The 23,036-nt window shown below is 56.3% G+C and overlaps 2 protein-coding genes across 6 annotated transcripts in view; both read left to right on the top strand.

The window, feature by feature from the left end:
* Positions 1-3,346, top strand: part of LOC116943023 (uncharacterized) — a 45,479-nt gene extending 42,133 nt beyond the window's left edge. For 3 of the 4 annotated variants that reach the window (XM_076067382.1, XM_076067383.1, XM_076067381.1), the window contains one exon: positions 85-3,346. In XM_076067382.1, coding sequence (XP_075923497.1) covers positions 85-375 — 291 coding nt within the window. In that variant the 3' untranslated portion in view covers positions 376-3,346. The remainder of the gene's footprint in view (positions 1-84) is intronic. The other variant, XM_032955621.2, reaches the window with a different exon arrangement.
* Positions 3,347-5,156: 1,810 nt separating this feature from the next.
* The window catches only part of LOC116943026 (dachshund homolog 1-like), a 65,847-nt gene continuing 47,967 nt past the window's right edge, over positions 5,157-23,036 (top strand). The window contains exon 1 of one of the 2 annotated variants that reach the window (XM_032955629.2): positions 5,157-6,678. In XM_032955629.2, coding sequence (XP_032811520.2) covers positions 5,786-6,678 — 893 coding nt within the window. In that variant the 5' untranslated portion in view covers positions 5,157-5,785. The remainder of the gene's footprint in view (positions 6,679-23,036) is intronic. The other variant, XM_032955628.2, reaches the window with a different exon arrangement.

Raw genomic sequence — 23,036 nt, 5'->3', positions numbered from 1 at the left:
TTCCCTGCGTGCTAAGTGAAGACGCGCGTGGGAGAGGCTCCACTCACGCCGCTGCTGTGACCCCCCCCCCTCCCTGACCCGCAGCCGGGAAACCCACGGCCGTGTGACGAGCGGGGATCTCACCTGAACCCGGCCCTCGATTCAGCTCCACCTGATCCAGCTCCAGCGGATCCAGCTAATCCAGCTCCAGCCGATCCAGGTCCAGCTGATCCAGCTCCAGCTGAACCAGATCCACCTTTACCAGACCCTCTCCTTGACCTGGCTAAAGCTCCACTTCATCCAGTGCCGTCAGAGCTTCACTCGGTTCCTCCTGGCCCATCTACGCCTGGCTCATCTCCACCTGGTACATCTCCACGTGGCTCCATCTCCACCTAATCCGCCTCCACCTAGCTCCATCTCCACCTGCCTCCATCTCCATCCGTGCTCGAGTAGCCCAATGTTCGGCAGAGCAATAACGACGGTGTGCGATGACCAACCTGCTCCTGGAAAACACACGCAGTGGAGGTGTAAGCGCAGCCCTGCAAGTGCTCGCTCAAGCGCCTGCTGGCTGAAGAAGTCTTCCTACAGCAAGGAATGATCTCGATCGGGTAGTGCGGTCGACTCTTCCATGCTGGTCAGACGCGTTGGAAGACAATTCTGATGATATAATAAGTGTCATAAGATAACAAAACATATTTACCGCTGTTTAAGACGGGTTCTCGGTGGTTTAGCAGCTACGGTGGATGAAGCGTTGTGATTAATCGGAGGCAATTATTTAATTAACAGAGTGCAGGGCTTAAACGAACCCTCTTTCCCCATCCATCACGCAGCAAATAACGGGTTTAATTAGCAGACACTCATCTAACACATCAGCAGTGGATAGAGGCTGACGGCACCGACCAGAAAGCCGACCCGTGGGCGAATGAGCGGAAGCCGCCCCTTGGTCACAAGAGCAATGTGTGCCAATGAGCCCAGCGATCTAAGTTCGATTCAGTCTTGATTTGAAGCTTTTGTGACTGCAGAAATCCATATTCTTTGGTTCTTTTGGTAAAGTCACGTAGATAGAACAAATAATAAAGGAGAACACGACGCTTGTGTTGCAACCGAAACGTCGTGTTCTCTTTTATTATTTTTTTCTATCTACGTGACTTCAACGAAAGAACAAGAGAGTAAGTGCGATTCCTTCCGGGCCATGCCTGTGACAGCAGCGGCGAGTGATTGAACCAGGGGCCTTAGGCTCGACTGGTCCGGTGTGTCAAACATCAGCATTGGGAAGGCGGTCGGGCGTTATGATGACCAGACCATCCCGTTCGCACGCCGTTCGGGCCTTAATAGGTGCTCGCTAACAGCACTTTCCCCGACAGTGCGTTAAAGTCTGTACGGAGGATCTTTGTCTTTGATATTCGTTCATTGACACACAAAAAGAGAAAGAGATAAAGGTCACTGTATAGCCTACACAGACTTTTGTGGCAAGTGCTTTTGGCGAGCACCCATTCAGGCCTGGACAGCGCTCGAGGGAGTGGTGTGGCCATCATCACCAGAGCTGATGTATATACCGCACCCGGTACTCTTTTGAGGTTGAGTCGACTTAGGGGAATCACCTTGACGGATTCTGTCATCACCTGCCACTGATGTTATCCGTGGTCTACAAGCGAACCGAGGTCGCCGCATTGCGTTAACCACTGCACCACCGCTTCGCTTTGCACACACACAGTCACACTCCCACACGCAAAGACAAAGATGCTCCAAGGCATGCTTTGAAATATTTTTTGGGGCAAGTGCTGTTAGCAAGCACCTATGAAGACCGGCACGGCACACGAGGGCATTGGTGGCCAACACCACGCCCGGCCGCCTTTGTCTCCCCAGTGGTGCTGTTTACACACGGCATCAGGTACTCATTTGAGTCGACATAGGGGAAGCTCAGAAACGGTTCAGATAATCGTCACTGATGTTGTCAGTGAGCGGGAATCGGCGACCCGAGTTCGTAGCGCAGTGCACTGCTGGTGCTGCTGATGCGGGTAGGGCTGGTGGTGCTGCTGGTGGTTCTGGTGGTGCTGCTGGTGCTGGTAGTGCTAGTCGTGCTAGTGGCCCTGGTGGGGCTGGCGGTGCTGGTAGTGCTGGTAGTGCTGGTCGTGCTGGTGCTGCTGGTGCTGGTAGTGCTGGTCGTGCTAGTGGCCCTGGTGGGGCTGCTGGGGCTGCTGGTCCTGATAGTGCTGGTTGTGCTGGTAGTGCTGGTTGTGATGGTAGTGCTGGTAGTACTGGAGGTGCTGGTGGCGCTGCAGGTGCTTGTGCTGCTGGTACTGCTGGTGCTGCTGGTGGTGCTGGAGGTGCTGGCGGCGCTGCAGGTGGTGGTGGTGGTGCTGCTGGTGGTGCTGGAGGTGCTGGCGGCGCTGCAGGTGGTGGTGGTGCTGCTGGTGGTGCTGGTGGTGCTGGAGGCGTTGCTTGTGGTGGTGGTGGTGCTGCTGGTGGTGCTGGAGGTGCTGGCGGCGCTGCAGGTGGTGCTGGAGGCGTTGCTTGTGGTGGTGGTGGTGCTGCTGGTGGTGCTGGAGGTGCTGGCGGCGCTGCAGGTGGTGGTGGTGCTGCTGGTGGTGCTGGTGGTGCTGCTCGCCACGGAGCCCCTGTCTCTCACTTTCTCCGTCTCCCTCGTCTCGCGCTATCCTCGCGCCCCGCACCTGCGAACCCGCGCCTCGGGAGTATTTATTAGTAGTATTATTATTATTTGTCTATGCTACGCGCGTGTTCATGTGTGTGGTTGGCGTGTGTTTGCACGCGTGTGTATGTGGCCATGTGCGCGCACTCGTGTGCGTTTGTGTTTACGTGTGCGCGTGTTTATGTGCGCGTGCGTGTACGCTGCATGTGTGTGTGTGCTGCGTGTATGCGTGCGCTGCGTATGTTGCGTGTTTGCGTACCTGCGCGTGTGTGTGTGTACGCTGTCTGTGTGCTGCTTGTGTGTATGCTATGTGTGTACGCGCGCATGTATATGTGCTGTGTGTGCTGCGTGTGTGTGCTGCGTGTGTGTGTGTGCTGCGTGTGTGCTGCGTGTGTATGTGTGCTGCCTGTGTGGGAGTGCTGCGTGTGTGCTGTGTGTGTGTTTCGTGTGTGTGCTGCGTGTGTGCGCTGCGTATATGTGCTGCGTGTGTGTGTTCTGCCTGTGTGTGTGCTTCCTGTGTGTGTGTTGCGCGGGATGGCAGTGAGAGCGAAGCGGGTTCCGCGCGCGCCTCTACTCTCGTTTCGAGATTATGAGGAGGAGAAGGTTATGAAGACAAAGCCTCAAAAACTCGTGTGGATTTTTTTTCTGTTTGCGTAAATTTTTACCGCTTGATTTCCCATTCGAATAACAACAATAATAAAGGTGTTATCAATGAAACGTGTCGGCTGAGTCGTGCACCTTGTGGCTTTTGGTAGATGCAGACTCGGCGATAGTAGCAGCGTGGCGGGGCGCGATAGCGGGGGGTAGAGACAGCTTACCCAGGCTCGAGGTCCCGGGAGGTCCCCAGGATCTCTCCTCAAGCGACGCGCGCCATTCAGCGGCCTCCACGAGCTCTAGGTAAAGGTGGTGAGCTTACAGCCCCCTCCCCTGCCCTCGTAAGATAGAGGGCGTAAATAAGCCATGATCTATCGACTGCTGGATGAAGGTCTCCCCGAGCGGTTGCCTTCTCTCAACTGTCCATGCGATGCAATAATCCACTCCGCACCCGAGCCAAATGCCTTTCAATGGAAAGTTAGGCCACTGCGACTGTGGCCATGCAACCCACTGCTGAAGCCATCTCCTCGTGGCCAGCTGCACGCTTGGACATTTGCATTCAGCTGCTGAACTGGTTGCTGCCATCCATCGCAGGAATGGAATACCATCATTTAATCTTTAATATAATTGGTTACGATCATGGGGGGGTATGTTCATAGTTCACAGTTCTGTCACAAGTCAAACTGATGTCATTCAAACTGCTAAAAAAAGCAAACGGGTTTAGAGGCAGCACCACCTCGTAGCTAGAAGAGAGGATGGACGATGGTCCACATTAATAACGGAGTGGCAGCCAGAGAACAGAACGCGCCCGAGAGGACCATCCTCCCAGTAGACGAAGCAACGAAATCTCTCTCACACACACGAGGCGATCTCCGCGCTTCGTCTTCGCGGGAGACGCGCGGCGACCTCGGCACGGCACGGCAGAGGGCGCGGCGTGGACGCGCGGAGCTCGGCGCGTGTCACCTCCACAGCGGTGGGGGGCCCCTGGGACCTGGCGCCAAGCCTGAGGTCACCGTGTGCACGGGGAGAAGGCTGAGACGGAGAATGAGGAGGCGGGGAGGAGTTTCCCAAGTATTTCTCAAACTCACGGAATAAATCTGACCCGCGTGGCCACGCGAGCCTGAGGGCTGCTGGTCACCACGAGAGTGCTTCAGGAGAGAGTCAGTGTAGTTTTGCTGTTTCTCCTCCGTCGAAGCAGCGCAGACTACAGTGGGTTGGCTGTTGTGGTCCATAGTTTGGGTTGCATGGCGACAATCGAATAACTGTGGCTTGTGTCTTTAAGTTTTCGTTCATGGAGATGTGGGCATCGGTCTGCCGTTGATGTCCTGATGTATGTGATGGTTACACCAGTGTCTTCGAGGAGGAGAAATATCAAAGCCAGGAAGAGGTGCAATGATGTGTTGGTCTGGAATAAAGAGGTGTTTATTCTGGACGTCTGCGTTGTTCCCCTTGGACTCCGTTCGGACAGCAGTAACGTTCTTCCGGGTCTGGGCGAGATCCTTGGTGGTGACACCACGTGGTGGACCGAATGACAAATACCACGTGTCTCACACCGTTTGTATTTTCGTTGGAGTTGAGACTGGCAGCTAATTCCAGGGCCCTTGTTATGATCTGGAGGCGCCACACGCAACGCGAGTCCTGGGCGCACAGACAGCGAGGGGATATTGCTTCCTCACGGCTTTAGTTTGAGGGGGGTGAGGGGGGGGGCAGCGCTCAAGTAAGAGGCCGAAGCAGTGTTCTCTCAATGCATAACCTCGACGTGGGCTGTGGCCACATATATTCGCCTCCTCCTTAACAACACAATCATCGTTCTCAAGCGCGCACCTGCCCGCAGGCGGGGGGATGGCCGTACGGGGGGGGCAGATGGGAGGGAGTGGGTGGTGGGGGCACTCGCCCCCCTGAGCGGTACACAAAGCGCGCGTGTGCCGCGTACGCGTTGCTCACGCGCGACAGCGCCCGGCCTGGAACGGTCACTCGGGGCGGTCACTCCGCTCGCGAGAGCGCGGGCGACCGTGGGGCCCGCGCTATTTTTGGTCAGGAACGCGCAGCGCCAAGCGGCGGGGGGGGAGGGGGCGACGCGGCCACGCGCCGCCACCCGCCGCTCACTCTCCCACGACACCCTCGGGCTCCGAGCTCCGCGGCACCCGCAGGTGCACGGAGCCAACGGAGGTCGCGTACGCGGAGTCGCGGCACGAGGCAGGAGTTTCGGGGTGGGGGGCAACAACGGCAGCAGGAGCAGCGCAATCTGGGCCCCCCGGGCGCCCCGCCGCGTCTCGTCGCGTCCGTGGTTTCGCCCATTGTTTGATGCCGGAAATATCCAGGACAAGTCAATTACGCGGGCCGGGAAAGCAGGGGGAACGCGGCGCGGAGAGCGCAGCGCGCGTGTTTATTTCCGTCCCGGGAGAGGGCGCGCGATAAGCATCGCCCCGCCCCGCCCGGCCGCGCGCGGGGAGACAAACACGGGCGGCAGCGCGGCCGCGCGGACACTGACGCCAGCGCGGCCCGCCGAGCGGATCGCGTCGCGGGCATGAGGTGAGAAGCGCCCAGCAGAGGAAGACGCTCATGGAGGCGCGGGAGCTGGCCGTGGCCTTGGCAGGAGCCGTCGTGGCCGGGGCCGTCGTGGCCGGGTCCGGAGCGCCGCCGCTCATCGCCGTCGCCTCCGCCGCGTCGCCGACGCGCTCCCTCGTCGTCTCTCCGGGGAGCAGCGCGGACGGGTCCCGCCCGTCGCTCCTGCCCCCCGCAGCAGCAGCAGCAGCAGCAGCAGCAGCAGCGTCGTGCGGGAGCGGCGGAGGCAGTGGCGGCGGTGGCGGAAGAGGAGGCGGCGATGACAGCAGCGGCGGTGGTTGCAGCAGCAACAGCAGCAGCGGCAGCGGCGCGAGCAGCCCTGGAGGGCCCGAGGTGCCGTGCGGCGGCGGCGGCGAGAGCAGAGAGGGCCCGCCGCGCCTGGAGCCCGAGAGCGGATGCAGCCCCGCGCCGCGTGCCGCGCACGCCCCCGTGCTGCGCTTGGAACTCGGGCCCGCGTGCCCCACGGGACCGCTCGGTTCCCTCGGTCCCCTGGGTCCCCTGGGTCCCCTCGGGCCCCTGGGGGCTTCGTGCCCGCCCCGCGTCGAGCCCCGCAGCGGCTACGCGTCTCCGTCTCCCGTGGAGAACACCCCGGCGCACAACGAGTGTCGCCTGGTGGAGGTGCACGGGGCGCGCGTGGCCGCCTTCACGGTGCACGGCCAGGAGATGCTGTGCCTGCCGCAGGCGTTCGAGCTCTTCCTCAAGACGCTGGTAGGGGGGCTGCACACCGTCTACACGAAGCTCAAGCGCCTGCACATTGCGCCGCTCGTGTGCAACGTGGAGCAGGTGCGGGTGCTGCGCGGACTCGGAGCCATTCAGCCCGGCGTGAACCGCTGCAAGCTGCTGTCGCGCCGCGACTTCGAGACCCTCTACCGTGACTGCACGAGCGCCAGGTGACGGACGGGACTCGGGTTGTGCGTGGTGGGGTGTGCGGGCGCCGAGGGTACGTGCGGGGCGTAGTAGGGGTGAGAGCTGTGTGCGCGTGGGGGGAGCGGTGGCGCAGCGGTTAGAACGCTGCGCTCCGAATCTGGCGAAGTAAGTTCGATTCCCGCTCACGACCAACGCCAGCGACTATTATTTGAACCCTGAGCCTAGGGTGACAAATGCGGCCGGGCGTGGGACTGGTCACTCACCCCCTCGAGTGCCGTGCTAGCCTTCATAGGTGATCGCTAACAGCACTTGCCACAACAGTCAGTTAAGGCTTTACGGGGGATTTTTGTGTGTACGGCGAGGGTGCGTTCGGGGAGTGAGAGGTGTGTGTGTGCGTGTGGAAGGTGTGTGGGTTGGGGGTTTTAAGGTGTGTGCGCGAGGGTGGAGGATGCAGCGTGAGATGGGTGGGGTTGGTGGATCATGTAGGGATTTTGAAACTCCCAAACGCGCTAGGGCTGGGTGAGTGACCATGCGGTGGCGAGTAGAGCGAGCGGGCTCACGCACCTATCTGTGCAGACATTTGATTTGTTTTATCCCCATCGAACGCGTGGGCGGTTTTCTCCGAGTGCTCCGCTCACCTCCCACACGAAGCAAGAACAGCCCCAACTCGTTATACAATCATCGGGGCCCTCATTCCAGGGCAGGACTCGCCTGGAAATTAGTCTTGAGACTCAGCACCTTTCATGTCAAGATTGTATTACTTTGCTATGCTTATTGGGCCCCCCATCGAGTATGAATGATACCCGCTCGGGGCAGGTTCGACGCGTGGTCTGTGCAGCACTGCTGATAATTCGGACGCGAGGCAGAGGAAGGAGCTTCGGGTGGAGGAGGGCTGTGGATGGGAGTAGCGGGGAGGGCGCATGGGATGAAGGAGTCGGGGGCCATCGAGGGTCTGGTGGGCAGGGCAAGGTGGGGGGGGGGGGGTGTTGGTCATGTCTGGAGTTCAGAAAAAGAATTCTGCAACCAATCGGCAACTTCAACCCCTCTGTACCCCGAGCGCCAACTCTGGCCGTCGTCTCCCCTTGCTCCCCATACTTGGTTCTGTCGCGCCCATTATTACCCCCCCCCCGCACACCACCCGTGTGCCTCCACGGGCGATTCTGATTGGCTGCGGCGTTGTTGTTCATCGTGGGTCGCGTTTTCTTTTCTCTGCGTCGTCGACTGCGCGTCCCGCGCGCCTCCATCAGCGACCCGGGGGCTCGGCCGCTATTGCGAGGTGGGGGTGGACGGGAGGGGCTGTGGGGGCTGTGGGGGCTATGGGGACGGGGGGGGGGCAGGAGGAGGAGGATGGGGAAGGGCTCCGTCACTGAAACGAGCCTTGCCCGGAGCAAGCAGCGCGCATTCTCGTAGCGGAAACACGCGCGCCTTTGTCTCTCAACGCGACGCCTCGAAGACGTTTTGAAAGTCGCTTTGATGAGCAAACAGGCGCGACTGGTCGCGGGTTAATTTGCGACAGCGCCGTTAATTGACGACACATTTCTACGTCGCGAGGGGCCCCGGGACGTCCCCAGCCCCCTGGACCCAACAACACGCACGGCTGTCCGCCCGCACCCCTTCCACTGTGACCCCCCCCCAAACCAGACGCCTTTCATTGTCACAGCGGCGCCACTGATAACGGCTGTGAGACGCTCATGCAACAAACGCCACCGTCATCTGTATTCACTCACTCGCTAATCCATCTATTCGCTAATTCATTCATTCGATCATTCATTCCTTTATCCTCTCTTTCATGCATCCATCCAGTCTATCATGATTCACAGGAGCGCGTGATAGAGCATTAGCGCCTGTATCACGGTTCAATTCACTAGCTCTGAGGAGGGGGGGTCACACGGGGTCGCTACAAAGAGTTCGTGAATGGGGAGGTGGGGGGGGGTCTTCGCTACCTCCCGCCGTCGGATAAGTTGAGATTCGGTTCCCCAATTCGTCATACCTCCTCCGCCTTCCGCCTCACCCCCCCCCGCCTCCCATGCCCCCCCTAAGCCGCGCTGGAGTCGCAGTCCGCCCGTGCACGGAAACGCGCGCCCGCGGTTCATCTGAGCGCTCCTCTCGGCTCTTCTCGGGCTCCGTGACACGCGCGCGCCCGCGCTCCGCCAGACCTTGCGAGCTGCGTGTTCTGTGAGACGTCAGCGTGGAAGGAGCTGACCAGGAAGATGTGGCCATTCCACAGCAGCATCCAGGGTAGCAGCTGGGTGGAGCACGCTCGCTCGCTCCACCGCGTGTTTTGTTGAGCAGTCATCAGTGATATTGCACGCCTCATGGTTTGCATCTCACTGCTTTCACAGTTTGTCGGAGTCCTTGATCTCGCATGACGGTGGTTGGTTGACTAATTGATTTCGTGTGGCCAATGAAGAGCAGCTCTTGCAGAATACGTTCCGTGTGATTTGCCCGTTCAATTGCTGAGAGTTGGTGAGTTGCAGATACAACCACTTACCCTCTCACCCACCTACTTACTCACTCACCCACTCATCCACCCACTCACTGTCCTACCCACTAACTCACCCACTCACTCTGCCTCTCACCCACCCATTCATTCAACCACTCACTCACTTACCCACCTACGCACCCACCCACCCACTCACGCGCATAGTCACTCACCCATTCACTCACTCACTCACCCACCGCTTTCACGTGTATATGTGGGGCTATGCGAAGTTCTGTGGTCCATGATTTGGGAGTATGTAGCCGCAGTTGCACACAGAGGAGTATTTATAATGATGGCGATGATGGTGGTGATGTACACATAATATCCGTGGTGAAGTTACTCTCCCGTGTAGGGGGGGGGAGTCTGTAGCTCATCTGCTTGTCAACGCTGAGCGAGGGAGGCGGTGGGGGAGGGAGTGATGGTGGGGGAGGGTGGTGAGGTGAGGGTGGGTGGGGGTGATGAGATGGATGTTTGTGAAGAGCGGGAGTGTTTAGCTGCACGGACGTGTCGTGGGAGACTCAGACAATCAAATTAATCTAAATGTCAGGAGCATTCCACGTAATTTAAAAATAACACGCCCAAATGAATTAGAGCTTCGTTATGGGATGCTCGCTCTCAGCTCGCTCTCAGCATGCCCGACGCTCGCGCGCCTCCTAATTAGACCGCCCGTCCCGCGGGGGTGCAGCGAGCGGGGAGAAGAGAGCGAGGGGAGGAGGGATCCTGCAGGACCTGGGGGGGGGGGGCTGCTGAACAGGGGAGATGGGGGTCGCGGTGTTCGGCCCTCGAGGGCTACGACCCTGCCTCTCGCTGTGTTGCGCGTCGGGGACTCGGCCCGTCGAGCCGTTTGTGTTCGCGGCACAATGGACACAAGCAGACACAACGCCTCCTTCACATTTATCACCCCACGATACGCAAACAAAACTATTGTTTTACACATCCCATCAGCCGCACTCCGCTTCCTTCTGGGAGTGGTATTACAGCAGGATTCGTTCTATTTAAGCACAACTCTGGGCCGGTTTCGCGACATTCAGAGTCTCATCGACAGGCTCTCGCTTAGACCAATGTTGGTTGAACCGCCAGATGTGTATAGGCAAGGACTGATTTTGACTTTCAGCGTCTCATCAGCAGGCATGCTCGCTTGGACCAATGCTGGTTGAACAGCCAAATTTGTATAGGCAAGGGCTGGTTTTGACATTTAGAGTCTCATCAGCAGTTAGGCTCACTTGGACCAATGCTGGTTGAACCATCAAATGTGTAAAGGCAAGGGCCCTCTCTGTTAGACAACGGTCCGAGTTGACCGAACAACTCCATGATATGCAACACAAAATAACAATCAGCGGCGTTCTGGAGAATGTATAACACTCAATCGATCAGCAGACAACCTACTTCATTTCCGTATCTGTTCCTCCACGTGAAAAACGTAAATACTTCTAATAACTATTTTTATGATTGTGTTTATTTTCGGGAATAGATTAAATGCAAAAAACCGCAATAAAAGCAAAATGTTGCTATGCTGCTACTGCCTTGGCAGTTACTGCCTTGATAGTAGCACACAGGCACAGCCAGCAATAACAACAAATACACGCCTCGAGTCAATACTAATAATGATACCGGAGCCCAAAAAGAAATATAACAAATGTATCTATAGGCGACGTTTGGGGCAATGCTCCATTTTCATAGTCATAGATATTGAGTGAATATTTGTTTTTGAAGAAAAAATCACCACAAGATGAATCACTGTGTGCGAAGACCTGGGTTCGAGTCCCGGCTACGGCAAACACCAGTGCCACGTGGTACCTGAACATATCCCGTCACCCCCCACGCTCCCCAACCTCCCCAAGGTCGGCTCAGCCTTGAATTCGTTTGCTGGTACCATTTGAAAGAAGTGGAAGAAAAAACATCGTTGGGAGAGACAGCAGCGCGACCGGCTCCTAATGTGCCGTGCCTGCTATAATAGGTGCTCGCTAAGAGTCCTTTCCCATGGCAGTCTCCGTAACGTTACGGGCGATCGAGTGTTTATATCTGTCTGTGTGTGTGCCATCGTTGACATATCGTGCGCGTCAATTGATTCAGAGAGACGCCTCCTGTGATTGGTCCGTCTGTGCTGATCTAAGTGCTAAGACGACGGGCTATTTCCCGAAACGTCGCCTATTGTACATCGCTTTCCTTTGTTTGAGGCCACGGTGTTATGGGCGAATATTTTGCGCTTTTGTAAGGTGTTTCGGCGTGTTGTGAGTTAATAAGTACACGAACGTGCACAAACAAAGACAAAGATCCCCCGTATAGCCTTTAACATGCTGCTTCGGGTAAGTGTTGTTAGCGAGTAGCACCTATGCAGGCCGAAATGGCACACACTACGCCCGACCGCCTTTGTATCCCCAGTGCTGATGTTTCCTGCCCACGGCACCAGGCACTCATGTATGGCTGAGTCGATCTAAGGGGCCGCTCAGAACCGGTTCAAATTTTCTCCACCATTATTGGTCGTGAACTTGGGTGGCCTGGTTCGTCGTGCGGTTTGCTAACCATTGCGCCACCGCTCTCCACGAACACAGGGCACTCACGTCTGACATTAACATCGCCGCAAAAATAAATATATACTGTAGATACAAAACGAATGTTGGAGACCATCTTATAGAGAGCCATTGCCCGAAACGTTAACTTGGCGTAATTCATACGGAGAATCGTAACTGACTTATGTATACCTTCTGAGAAGGACTAGGAAGCTGAGATTTAGCACGCAGTCTGTAGAGTCTGTGGAAATACAGATGCCGTTCTACCATTTGAGAGAGCAGACACCACGGACGAGAAGTTGGGTAACTGGCGGGTCCAGGGGAGGAGGCGGTGGAGGCCAGCCCCGGCTCCAGCTCCCACCACTCTGAAACCCACCACCCTCAAACCCACCACCCTGACACCCACCACCCTGACACCCACCACCCTTAAACCTCACCACTCTGAAACCCACCACCCTGAAACCCACCACCCTGACACCCACCACCCTGAATACCCACCACTCTGAAACCCACCACCCTGACACCCACCACCCTGAAACCCACCACCCTGAAACCCACCACCCTTAAACCCACCACCCTGACACCCACCACCCTGAATACCCACCACTCTGAAACCCACCACCCTTAAACCCATCACCCTGACACCCATCACCCTGACACCCACCACCCTGACACCCACCACCCTGAAACCCACCACCCTGAAACCCACCACTCTGAAACCCACCACCCTGAAACCCACCACCCTGAAACCCACCACCCTGACACCCACCACCCTGAAACCCACCACCCTGAAACCCACCACCCTGAAACCCACCACCCTGGTTGTGACATTGATATTCATTCCGAGTTTTTGTCCGATCGATATCGTGTTTAGGATAAGAAAATGACATTCCGACAGGGTCAGAATAACGCTCCGACATCCCGCTAATCACTCACACACACACGCACAGTCCACGTCGTCATTATCGTCAGTGGACCAAGTCATTCGCCTCCCGGTTGGGTGTGACGCTGAGGGCGAGAGAGAGCGGACCCATCCCGCTAAGCGAGAGAGAGCGGACCCATCCTGCTAAGCGGCTCTTGGTAAGCGCCCTGTTTACACCCCCGCAGATGTTGCTTGGCCTGTCGCTGGACACACACGGGGGGATAGATCGGAGGGGTGCGACGTGACAAAGATGGGGGGTGGTGGGACACGGGGAGAGAGATGGATAGATCGAGACAGAGTGGAGATGCTGGTGGGGGGGGAGGAGCGGGGGTGGGGTGGATGGTGGGAGAGGGGGTGAGGGGAGGGGTGGTGCGGCTCCCGTAATTAAATTCGCACGCGGGGCCTCGGAAAAGTGAACGCTTTGGGTTCAACCTTTCTCCGAGAGTTGGGACAAACAGACGATTACTCATGGCGTGGCAGCGGCTCTCACGACAGCCCCCCACCCCACACTTGCATCCCCCCCCCACTTCTTCTCCATTGCACCGCCCCCCCGTCCACCCACCCCGCGCTTTTTCCAGACTTGGACGGGGCCGGTTGCGCCGTGACTCTTCAATGATCGCTGATAAATAAATAATATAATTAATCAATCAGCCGGCTCATCAATCAGCCGGATCACGTGCGGCCCGAGGAGAAACCGCTGCACCCCCCCCCCATCGTGAGTCCAAACAAATTGATTCCGTTTCTTCCGCGTCCTTGTGCGCGACACCCGTGACTCGTGAATCTGGGAGCTCCTCCTACTGCGACGTAAAGACAAAGGTCCCCCGTATAGGCTTAACAGACTGTTGGGGCAAGCGCTGTTGGCGAGCACCTTTGAAGGTCCCCGCGGCACACGAGGGGGTGGGTGTCCAGCGCCACGCCCGGCCGCCTTTGTCTCCCCAGTGGCAATGTTTACACACCTCACCAGGTGCTCATTTTAGGCTGAGTTGACCAAGGGGAGGCCTAGAATCGGTTCAAATAATCGTCACTCGGGTGGCCGGGTTCGTAATTCAGCGCGCTGACCCCTACGCTACCGCTCCCCACTCCACCCACTCGCAGACACACATCGACGCAGTACACACAGAGACACACCGACGCAGTACAAACAGAGACACACACCGACGCAGTACACACAGAGACACACACCGACGCAGTACACACAGATACACACAGACACGGTACACACACACACACACACAGACGCAGTACACACACAGACGCGGTACACACACACAGACGCAGTACACAGAGACACACAGACGCAGTACACACACACAGACGCAGTACACAGAGACACACAGACGCAGTACACACACAGGCGCGGTACACACACAGACGCAGTACACACAGAGACACAGACGCAGTATACATACAGACGCAGTACACAGACGCGGTACACACACACATACGCAGTACACACAGAGACGCAGTACACACAGAGACACACAGACGCGGTACACACACATACGCAGTACACACACACAGACGCAGTACACACAGAGACGCACAGACGCAGGACACACACACAGACGCAGTACACACACAGACGCAGTACACAGAGACACACAGACGCAGGACACACACACAGACGCAGTACACACACAGACGCAGTACACACAGGCGCAGTACACACACAAGCAGTACACACACAGGCACGGTACACACACACAGACGCAGTACACACACAGACGCGGTACACACACAGACGCAGTACACACACAGACGCGGCACACACACACACAGTACACACACAGACGCAGTACACACACACACACGCAGTACACACACAGACGCAGTACACACACACAGACGCAGTACACAGACACATACACAGACGCAGTACACACACAGATGCAGTACACACACAGACGCGGTACACACACAGACGCAGTACATACACAGACGCAGTACACACACAGACACGGTACACACACACAGACGCAGTACACAGAGACGCAGTACACACACAGACGCAGTACACACACACAGTACACACACAGACGCAGTACACACACACAGTACACACACACACAGTACACACACACACAGTACACACACACAGTACACACACACAGTACACACACAGTACACACACAGTACACACACACACAGGCCCCCCTCCCCCTTACCGCGACCGGACGACTGCCCTTGACGCCAGCGGCACGGGGCTCTCAGAGAGCAGTGAAAGGGCCGCGTAATTGAAGAGATGATAGATTTGCGTTCGGGAGTTTCTCATTTAATACGTCTCTTTAGAAGCGCTGTCCTGCCGCAGAATTGATGGATTGTAATTAGAAAGGCCAGTCAAGCGTTGCGTGTTTTATTAAATTTCTGAGCGCCGGCGCCCGCCAGAGAATACTTGTCCTTTCCAGGCCGGCGCATTACTCGGATTTTATCGGGGAGTAAAATGTCTTTTTGTTCCTCATTAGAATTGTAAATGGGTTGTGCGTGCGTTTGTGTGTATGTGTGTGCGTGTGTGCGTGCTTTTGTGTGCGTGTGTGCGTGCGCGTGGCTGTGTGCGCGCCTTGTTTATGAGTGTGTGAGTTTTTGCGCTCGCGTGTCGACGCTCGCGTGTGTGTGACAGTGCGAGTGTGTGTGACAGTGTGTGTGTGTGTGACAGTGTGTGTGTGTGTGACAGTGTGTGTGTGACAGTGCGAGTGTGTGACAGTGTGTGTGTGTGTGACAGTGTGTGTGTGTGACAGTGTGTGTGTGTGTGTGACAGTGCGAGTGTGTGTGTGACAGTGCGAGTGTGCGTGGGTGTGACAGTGCGAGTGTGCGTGTGACAGTGCGAGTGTGTGTGACAGTGCGAGTATGAGTGTGTGTGACAGTGCGAGTATGCGTGTGTGTGACAGTGCGAGTGTGTGTGACAGTGCGAGTATGCGTGTGTGTGACAGTGCGAGTGTGCGTGGTATGTGTGACAGTGCGAGTGTGTGTGTGACAGTGCGCGTGTGCGTGTGTGTGACAGTGCGATTGTGTGTGACAGTGCGAGTGTGCGCGTGACTGACAGTGCGAGTGAGTGTGTGAGAGTGATTGTGTCGGAGAGAGTACGTGTGTGTGTGTAAGTGTGGGGAGCGGTAGTGCAACGGTTAGCGCGCTGCGCTACGAACCTGGCGACCCGAGTTCGATTCCCGCTCGGGGGAAACATCGGTGACAATTATCTAAACTCGTCCTGGGCCTCCCCTAGGTCGACTCAGTCTCAAATGAGTACTTGGTACGATGTGTAAACATCGCCACTGGCCACCTACTCTAGTGTGCCGTTCTGGCTTTCATAGGTGCTCGCTAACAGCACTTGCCCCTACAGTTTGTTACAGGCTATACGGGGGCTCTTTGTCTTTGCTCGTGTGTGTGATTTAAGTAGTCCGTGAGTTGAAGATCATCTCGGTGAGTTCGTGTCGAGGGGGCAGAGCATCGATCGCCCACCCTCCCCCACCACCCCGCCCTCCATTGAGACCCCAAAAATTGGTATTTGTATTAATATTTACCAGAGGGCATACATTGAATGTTTTCATTATTAATGTGGACGGCCCGAATTAAATGATTGCCATTACTGGACCGACCCCCCAATTGCTCCCTTTTGGGAAGTTTCTAGATCCGTCAATGGTGCACGTGTGTAGGCATGTATGTTCGATTTCATGTGTGTGTTGAGACACCTGGATCTGTCCCGTGACCTCCTGTCAGCGATACTTCGACACATCACGTGGCCTCAAAGTGCACTTGACCTGGCACAGGAGCCGTGGTGATGTCACCGCCACTAAGTGGCGAATGGCGCCTGCTGTTGTTTGTTGTTGTTGCTGTTGTTGTGAGTGAGAGTCCTCGTGCCTGTGTGGGTCCGTGCGTGAGTGTCGGAGGGGAACGGTGGCGCGGTGGTTCGCGTATGCACGGCGCAACGCACCCCGTGACCCGATTTCCACCTAGGACCACCAATAACAGTGGCAGTGAATGTCTGAATCCTGTCCCGGGCCTCCTCTAGGTCGACTCAGCCTTCAATGGCTAACCTGGTGCTGTGTATGGTAAACATCAACACTGGGGAGATAAAGGCGGCCGGGCATGTCGTCAGCAGGCCAACCCTTGTCTTTGTGTGCGAGTCGGTGGCTATTTGGACTTCGCGGTCTGCGCCGAGTAGAGCGGATACCCCGTCACAACGCATCTCGCATTTGTCGCGGGACGCGGGGTATTTATTGAAGTTTGTTTAATCTGCGCCCCACGGAGGGATGAGCACTTTTATTAAGGGCTTAGTTATTGCCACGCAGAAGCTGTTTGCATAGGCAGAAAGCGGAGACGCTGTTTTAATTGGATTGGGTTTAATTACATTCTACCATTCAGCAGCTTATCGGGGCATTGCAGATCCGGCCGAGCGGGTGCGCGCGCCTCTGCCATTTCATTACCTCAGATCCCACCCTCCCCCCAATGCCCCCCCAAACCCCCTCCCCCAACATCACAACCCCCACCCGAGCTTGCTTTCGCGTGTAATGCAGATTATTTTAATCAGCAGTAAGTAATAATAATGCGCGCGAGTGTTCGCTGATTGATGTCGCGGTCCGTACCAAAGGCAGCCCAGGATCGGGGACCGTGTTTGATGATCAAAGCGTGAGCGCGGCGTGGCGGACAAGCCTCGAGGAGGAGGTGGAGGAAGAAGAAGAGAAGGAGGAGGTGGGAGCCTGCCATGGCGACGACTCGGGCAGGTGCTGCCACCGCCAGACAAACGCGAGCCGGCGAGGGAGGGAGGGAGTGGGGCATGGGCGCGATTTGGGGCCGCAGCAGGCAGCTTCGATCAGATCGCCGGTTTCCCTCCCTCGCCGCACTGCGTTCAACTGCCACATTTCAGGAATAAAACAACAACAACCACCACCACACCTCTCCTCCCCCGTCTCCCCATCGCACTGCTCCTCCACTTTTGGAACTCCGCTGCCATCGTCTGTGTGGTTGTTGTGTTTGTTCCTACAACCTCGCTCAAAATGAAAACAAACGCGCAATGGGTGTGTTCTATTACCTTGTGGGGCCCTTAGTCGCTGGCCGCTTTGCGCTTTCGACCTTAAACGGACCCTAAATGGTTTCTGCGATCGGGCAACCGCGAGTATCAACTCTGATCAAAGGCGGCGCGACCCCGGGAGGTGTGGTGGGCGGTAGCGGTCGTGGCGGCAGCAGCGCGCGTCGTCAGTGCCTCCGCCACCCGGCTAAGCGGGCTCGAGGCTCCTGTGCGAACATCGCGGGGGTCGAGACCGCAGGAGTCGGGCTCGGGATTTCCGAACTCCGCCCGGGCAACACCCGCAGTTGCGCAATTGTAACGTCGCCCAAGGCTGTTCACACGGGCCGATGAGAGCCGCCGCGGATCGCCTTACGCTTTATTTGTGTTGAAGCGCGGCCATCTGCCGCGTCTGAGCGGTGTCACTCGGCGTTTGTGGGACGCGCGCGCGGGGGTAATCGCTCCGCAATCCGCGCGACACCACCCCCCACTCCAGCCCCCTCATCCCTCTCCCCGTGCGCACGGAACTCGGGACTTGCTCCAGATCCCAGACGCCCCACCCCGTGCACTGCTCCAGCATCAGGCGGGGAGGGGGGTCGTGGAAAGGAGGTGGTGCGATGGTGGTAAGGCTTTTTGGGTAGGGGGCTCGAATTTTGGTGTAGGGGGGCTCCGTCCTCACGCCCCTGAAGCTATGCTTCACCCCTTCTTACGTTAAGCGAATGCCATCAATTGCGTTGTATGGCGCGTGGAGCACTCTGAGACGCCCTGGCCTGACGGGCGCCCTGTCAATAACATCGACGACCTTCGCTTGCTGTTGTTGTTATCATCATCGCCATGCCCCGCATGCCCCGTCCAAGCCCGCAGAGTGGTCACTCTCGCTCAGAGACAATTTCACATTTTGATAAAACGCCAAATAAATTCTAAATATTCACGGTCTCCCATCTTCTTTCGATTATTGCAATTATTATTAGGCCAATAATCATAATTCTACAATATGTAAGGCGCTGCACAGCAGTTTCTCACGGACATCCCACGTGACTCCAAGGCTCAGTGTCGCAAGAGAGGTGGGAGACCTGCAAGCGAGAGGCGGTGGCATTGAAGGCGTTGATTGAACGCTCCGAAATGCCAACGACGTGCGAATAGTGATCCTCATCTCGTCACCGTCTCCGTGCCCGTGTCACTGAGTCACGAGTCAGGTCCAATCACATAGGTCAATCAACAAGCTCAATCGATTAGGTCATTCGGTCAAACACGAGGAGCAGGAAAGGCTGAACACACCCCATGCGTGGGGAGATATGCCATAATTATATTGGTAAAAAGACAAAAAATAAAAATTGGTTTTCTGTATCGACACAAGCACTGCTTCCCCCCAATTTTCCGTTTGGAATTGATAAAAGCTAACATACTGCCTCTGCTTGACTACTGTGACATCGTGTATAAATCAGCCCCAAGTACTGCACTGAAGAAGCTTGATTCCATCTATCACTCGGCCTTAAGATTTACATTGAACTGCCCATATAGGACTCACCACTGTGATCTCTACATTGGGTCAAACTTAACATCTCGTAATGTTCGACGGCTTGTGCACCAGATCTTATTTATGCACGATGTACTCACAAAAAAATCCGCAGACTACCTGCTGGATCTCCTCTTTGTTTCAAAGAACAAATTTGACCTCAGGTCTTCGCTCATTTACCAGCTTCACATTCCCTATTGCCGTACAAAAACTGGAGAAAGGGCCTTTGCTATTGATGCCCCCAGGGTCTGGAATGCTATTGCCAATAAACTGCAACTTAAATCGCTACCAATGAGATCTTCTCTCAAAACTGTTCTAGACGAGTTGTACATCCCTAGCTGCCACTGCTATTCATTGGCGTAAAATAAAATAAAATGTTTCGCTCCGGATGACGCTGCAAAGTATTATCTGTATTTTGATTTAGCGTGCTGATCTTAAAGGTGCATTGAAAAATTTGATACTCCGACTGATGCTTCTGTTGTTGTGGAGTAACTCATGCAGCCAGCTATGGCTCTAGGATTTGGTGTTACATATTATTTATGTAGTTTATTGTAAAAATTCGGTCACAGTCCCTATGATCACTGTTACGTGGCAATTATGGCTTTATTTTTTGGTGATTTCGAAAACGTTTTTTGGTTTGGACATGTTTGTTTTGTTGTAGTACGGAGTTGGACTGATGGCCTTAATCTAAGTTTTCTTGTGGTTGTTGTTGTTTGACTTGCATCCCACTGGGATTTTTTTGTACACAGCGTTGGTGTACGGTGCTTATTTCAGGAATATTTTGCTGTTTTTTCATGGATTTTTTGTTTGCATAGTCACATAGTCACTTTAAGATGTTTTCTTGATCGTGTTTTTGTTTTTTTTTTGTTGTGGTTGCACCCGATTCAAGAGCCGAATGGCTCACAGGGTTATACCAAAATAAATAAACTGAAAACTGAACTGAAATAATAGGATCGGGTAGGACCGGTCAATACGTGAGGTCAATCAACAAGGTCATTCGGTCAATTATGCAGGTGAATTTTGACAGGTCAATCGGTAAGGTCGAGCGAGAGAGAGGAAGGGGTGAATCGATGGGACGTGAGCGATTTCCGCTGCGTCGTGGGCGACTCGTAAATTAACGCTGCCGGCCGCCCCAAACAAACAGCGCGGTGCGACCACTTCGAGGCGTGGCGTTCACGCGCACAGCAAACACGGCATGTAAACACACACAAATACAAAGAGCCCCCGTATAGCCTGTAACAGACTATAGGAGCAAGTGCTGTTAGCGGGCACCTGTGAAGGCCGGCACGGCGCACGAGGGGGTGGGTGGTCAACACCATGCCCGGCCGCCTTTGTCTCTCTAGTGGCGATGTTTACACATCACAGCAGGTACTCATTTGAGGTTGAGTCGACCTAGAGGAGGCCCAGGACCGTTTCAGATAATCGTCACTGGTGATGGCCGTGAGCAGGAATCAAACTCGGGTCGTCAGGTCCGTAGCGCAGCGCGCTTACCGCTACACTACCGCTCCCCACTCCCCACGCACACCGGCGCCCTCTGCGTAAAATACCCCAAATAAACACCGCGACTGCCATTACAGTTAAATAGAAATGCGGCAGCGTGGAGCCGCGTAAATATTTGTCATCTCAACATCATAAAAGATTGGCGAGGCGAATCCAGGGGTTCAGGGGGAGCAGAAGTGGGTAGCGGTGTGGTTGGTTGGGAGGGCAGTGTTGTGAACAAGTACACTCTGGAGTATCACCCAGAATGCCACCACAGGGGAAATACCAAAGCGCGTCGTTGTAGAGCGCCGCACGTTGAAGACCCGATGGAATGTCGCGGTGAAAGTCGAGCTCCTGAGTGCTCCGGGCGCAACGCGCTATATGAGAGAACAATACGCGTTTTAAAATTACTCGCTACGATTCAGAAATGAACCCCATGTCCCCGTTACGGATGAGCGACCATGAAAAAAAGACAAAGAATGGGGGGTGTGGGGCTATGTTCGGTAGAGGTGTGCAGTCGATGAGTGGTTTGGTGGGTGAGTAGTTTGGTGGGTGAGTGGTTTGGTGGGTGAGTGGTTTGGTGGGTGAGTGGTTTGGTTTGATGGGTGAGTGGTTTGGTCGATTACGGAATTTGTGGATACGGAAGCTGGTGAACGAAAAACAATGTGAATGAGTGATTTGGGGGATGAGTGAGAATGTGGGTGAGAGATTTGATGGTGGATCAGTGCGGTGGAACTGAATGGTGTGGGACGAAGGCCTTGGCGGATGAGTTGTTGGGTAGAGACATTTGATGGTTAAATTATTTGGTCGATGTGATCTAGACATTTGGATGAATCTCAGGGAGTATCTAAGTCTACACTCAGGGTGACTCGGCGGGGGTGGGGGGCGTTGGGGGATAGAGGGTGGGGGCCGTACTCCCCATGTTCCTCGCGAGGAGTCCACACCGCCCCTCCAGGCCGTGGCCGCCAGTGCCAGGCTATCGCCGCTATATTTAAGGTGTTTTGGCACTCGGGCGCTGAAATCGGACGCGTGCGAGACGTGGCCGCGGGTCGCTCTTCGCTCCGCGGCGGAGAAACCAAACGAGAGGGAGAAGGAGAGGGGCGCGGTGGCGGAGACTGCGCCACAAGGACCAGGTGTCTCCTTACCACGGACACGGCGTGTGTGCTCAGACAGCCCCCCCCCCCCCCAGTCTTACTGCGCTCACACCCAGCGTTACGTGTGCCAAAGCTATCGCCGAGTTGAGTCTGTGGGGTGGAGATTGGAGGGGGGGGGAGGTTGGTGAGGGGGAGAGTGCAGGACCCGTTTTGCTTGACGCGGTTGAATCTGAGACGGGAGCCGCGGGGCTACGAGCTTCGTGCAGGGGGGAGGCGGGGGGAGAAGGGAGGAGGGGGAGGGGGGAGCGCGTCCGTTCCCTCGAGAGGAGAGGCCGCATCTCGCCCCTGGCAGAGCGCGCAGAGCAGGGGAATGGAACCGAGCCCAACTCCTTTTCCCGGTTCTGTCATTGAGTCGCTGCTTTTGGCAGAGAGGGGTTAAATGTAGTAATAATAATGAAATGATACTAATTAAATAATACTAATGAAATAATAATTAAATAATATTGAAATCATTACCGGCTCAGGCAGCACGGAGCCCGGCTCGGGGAGCGCAGGGCTCGGAGAGACTCGCGCTCGATCCCCAACCCCCGCTCGCTCGCTCGCCGCTCACCCCTCGCTGTGTCTCCACGCGGCCCTCCCCCCACCCCCCTACCCCCGCTCCCCACCCCCGCCTAGAAATCGATATCTTCGCATCCTCGATTGTCTCAGCACCCCACGGCCATTAATACCCCCCCCCCCTCCGCTTCCACTCTCATATTCACCTTCACTGCGCCTCCTCCTCCCGCGGTGGCCGGGGAGGGGAGAACTCTCGGCCTGGCTGCGTGCGGTGCAGGGCTATAGGAGGGTTATGGGCTCGAGATATGATGAACGTCACGGTATTGTGAGGCTGAGTGGTGCAGGGCGACTGGTGCGGGGCGAGTGGGACAGGGCGAGTGGGACGGGGCGAGTGGGACGGGGCGAGTGGGACGGGGCGAGTGGTGCGGGGCGCGAGTGGTGCGGGGCGAGTGGTGCAGGGCGAGTGGGACGGGGCGAGTGGGACAGGGCGAGTGGTGCAGGGCGAGTGGGACGGGGCGAGTGGGACGGGGCGAGTGGGACGGGGCGAGTGGTGCAGGGCGAGTGGGACGGGGCGAGTGGGACGGGGCGAGTTGTGCAGGGCGAGTGGGACGGGGCGAGTGGTGCAGGGCGAGTGGGACAGGGCGAGTGGTGCAGGGCGAGTGGGACGGGGCGAGTGGTGCAGGGCGAGTGGTGCGGGGCGAGTGGGGCGGGGCGAGTTGTGCAGGGCGAGTGGTGCAGGGCGAGTGGGACGGGGCAGTGTGGTAGTGTTAAGGGGCTGGCGCTGTTGTATTGTGGGGCGAGCCGTGTGACCGCGTTCGGCATGAGCA

This window comes from Petromyzon marinus, chromosome 16 (genome assembly GCF_048934315.1).
Source record: "Petromyzon marinus isolate PM22_M1 ecotype Great Lakes invasive population chromosome 16, UKy_Petmar_22M1.pri1.0, whole genome shotgun sequence".
In the NCBI taxonomy this organism is placed as follows: domain Eukaryota; kingdom Metazoa; phylum Chordata; class Hyperoartia; order Petromyzontiformes; family Petromyzontidae; genus Petromyzon; species Petromyzon marinus.
This window is presented reverse-complemented; position numbering and strand designations above follow the sequence as displayed.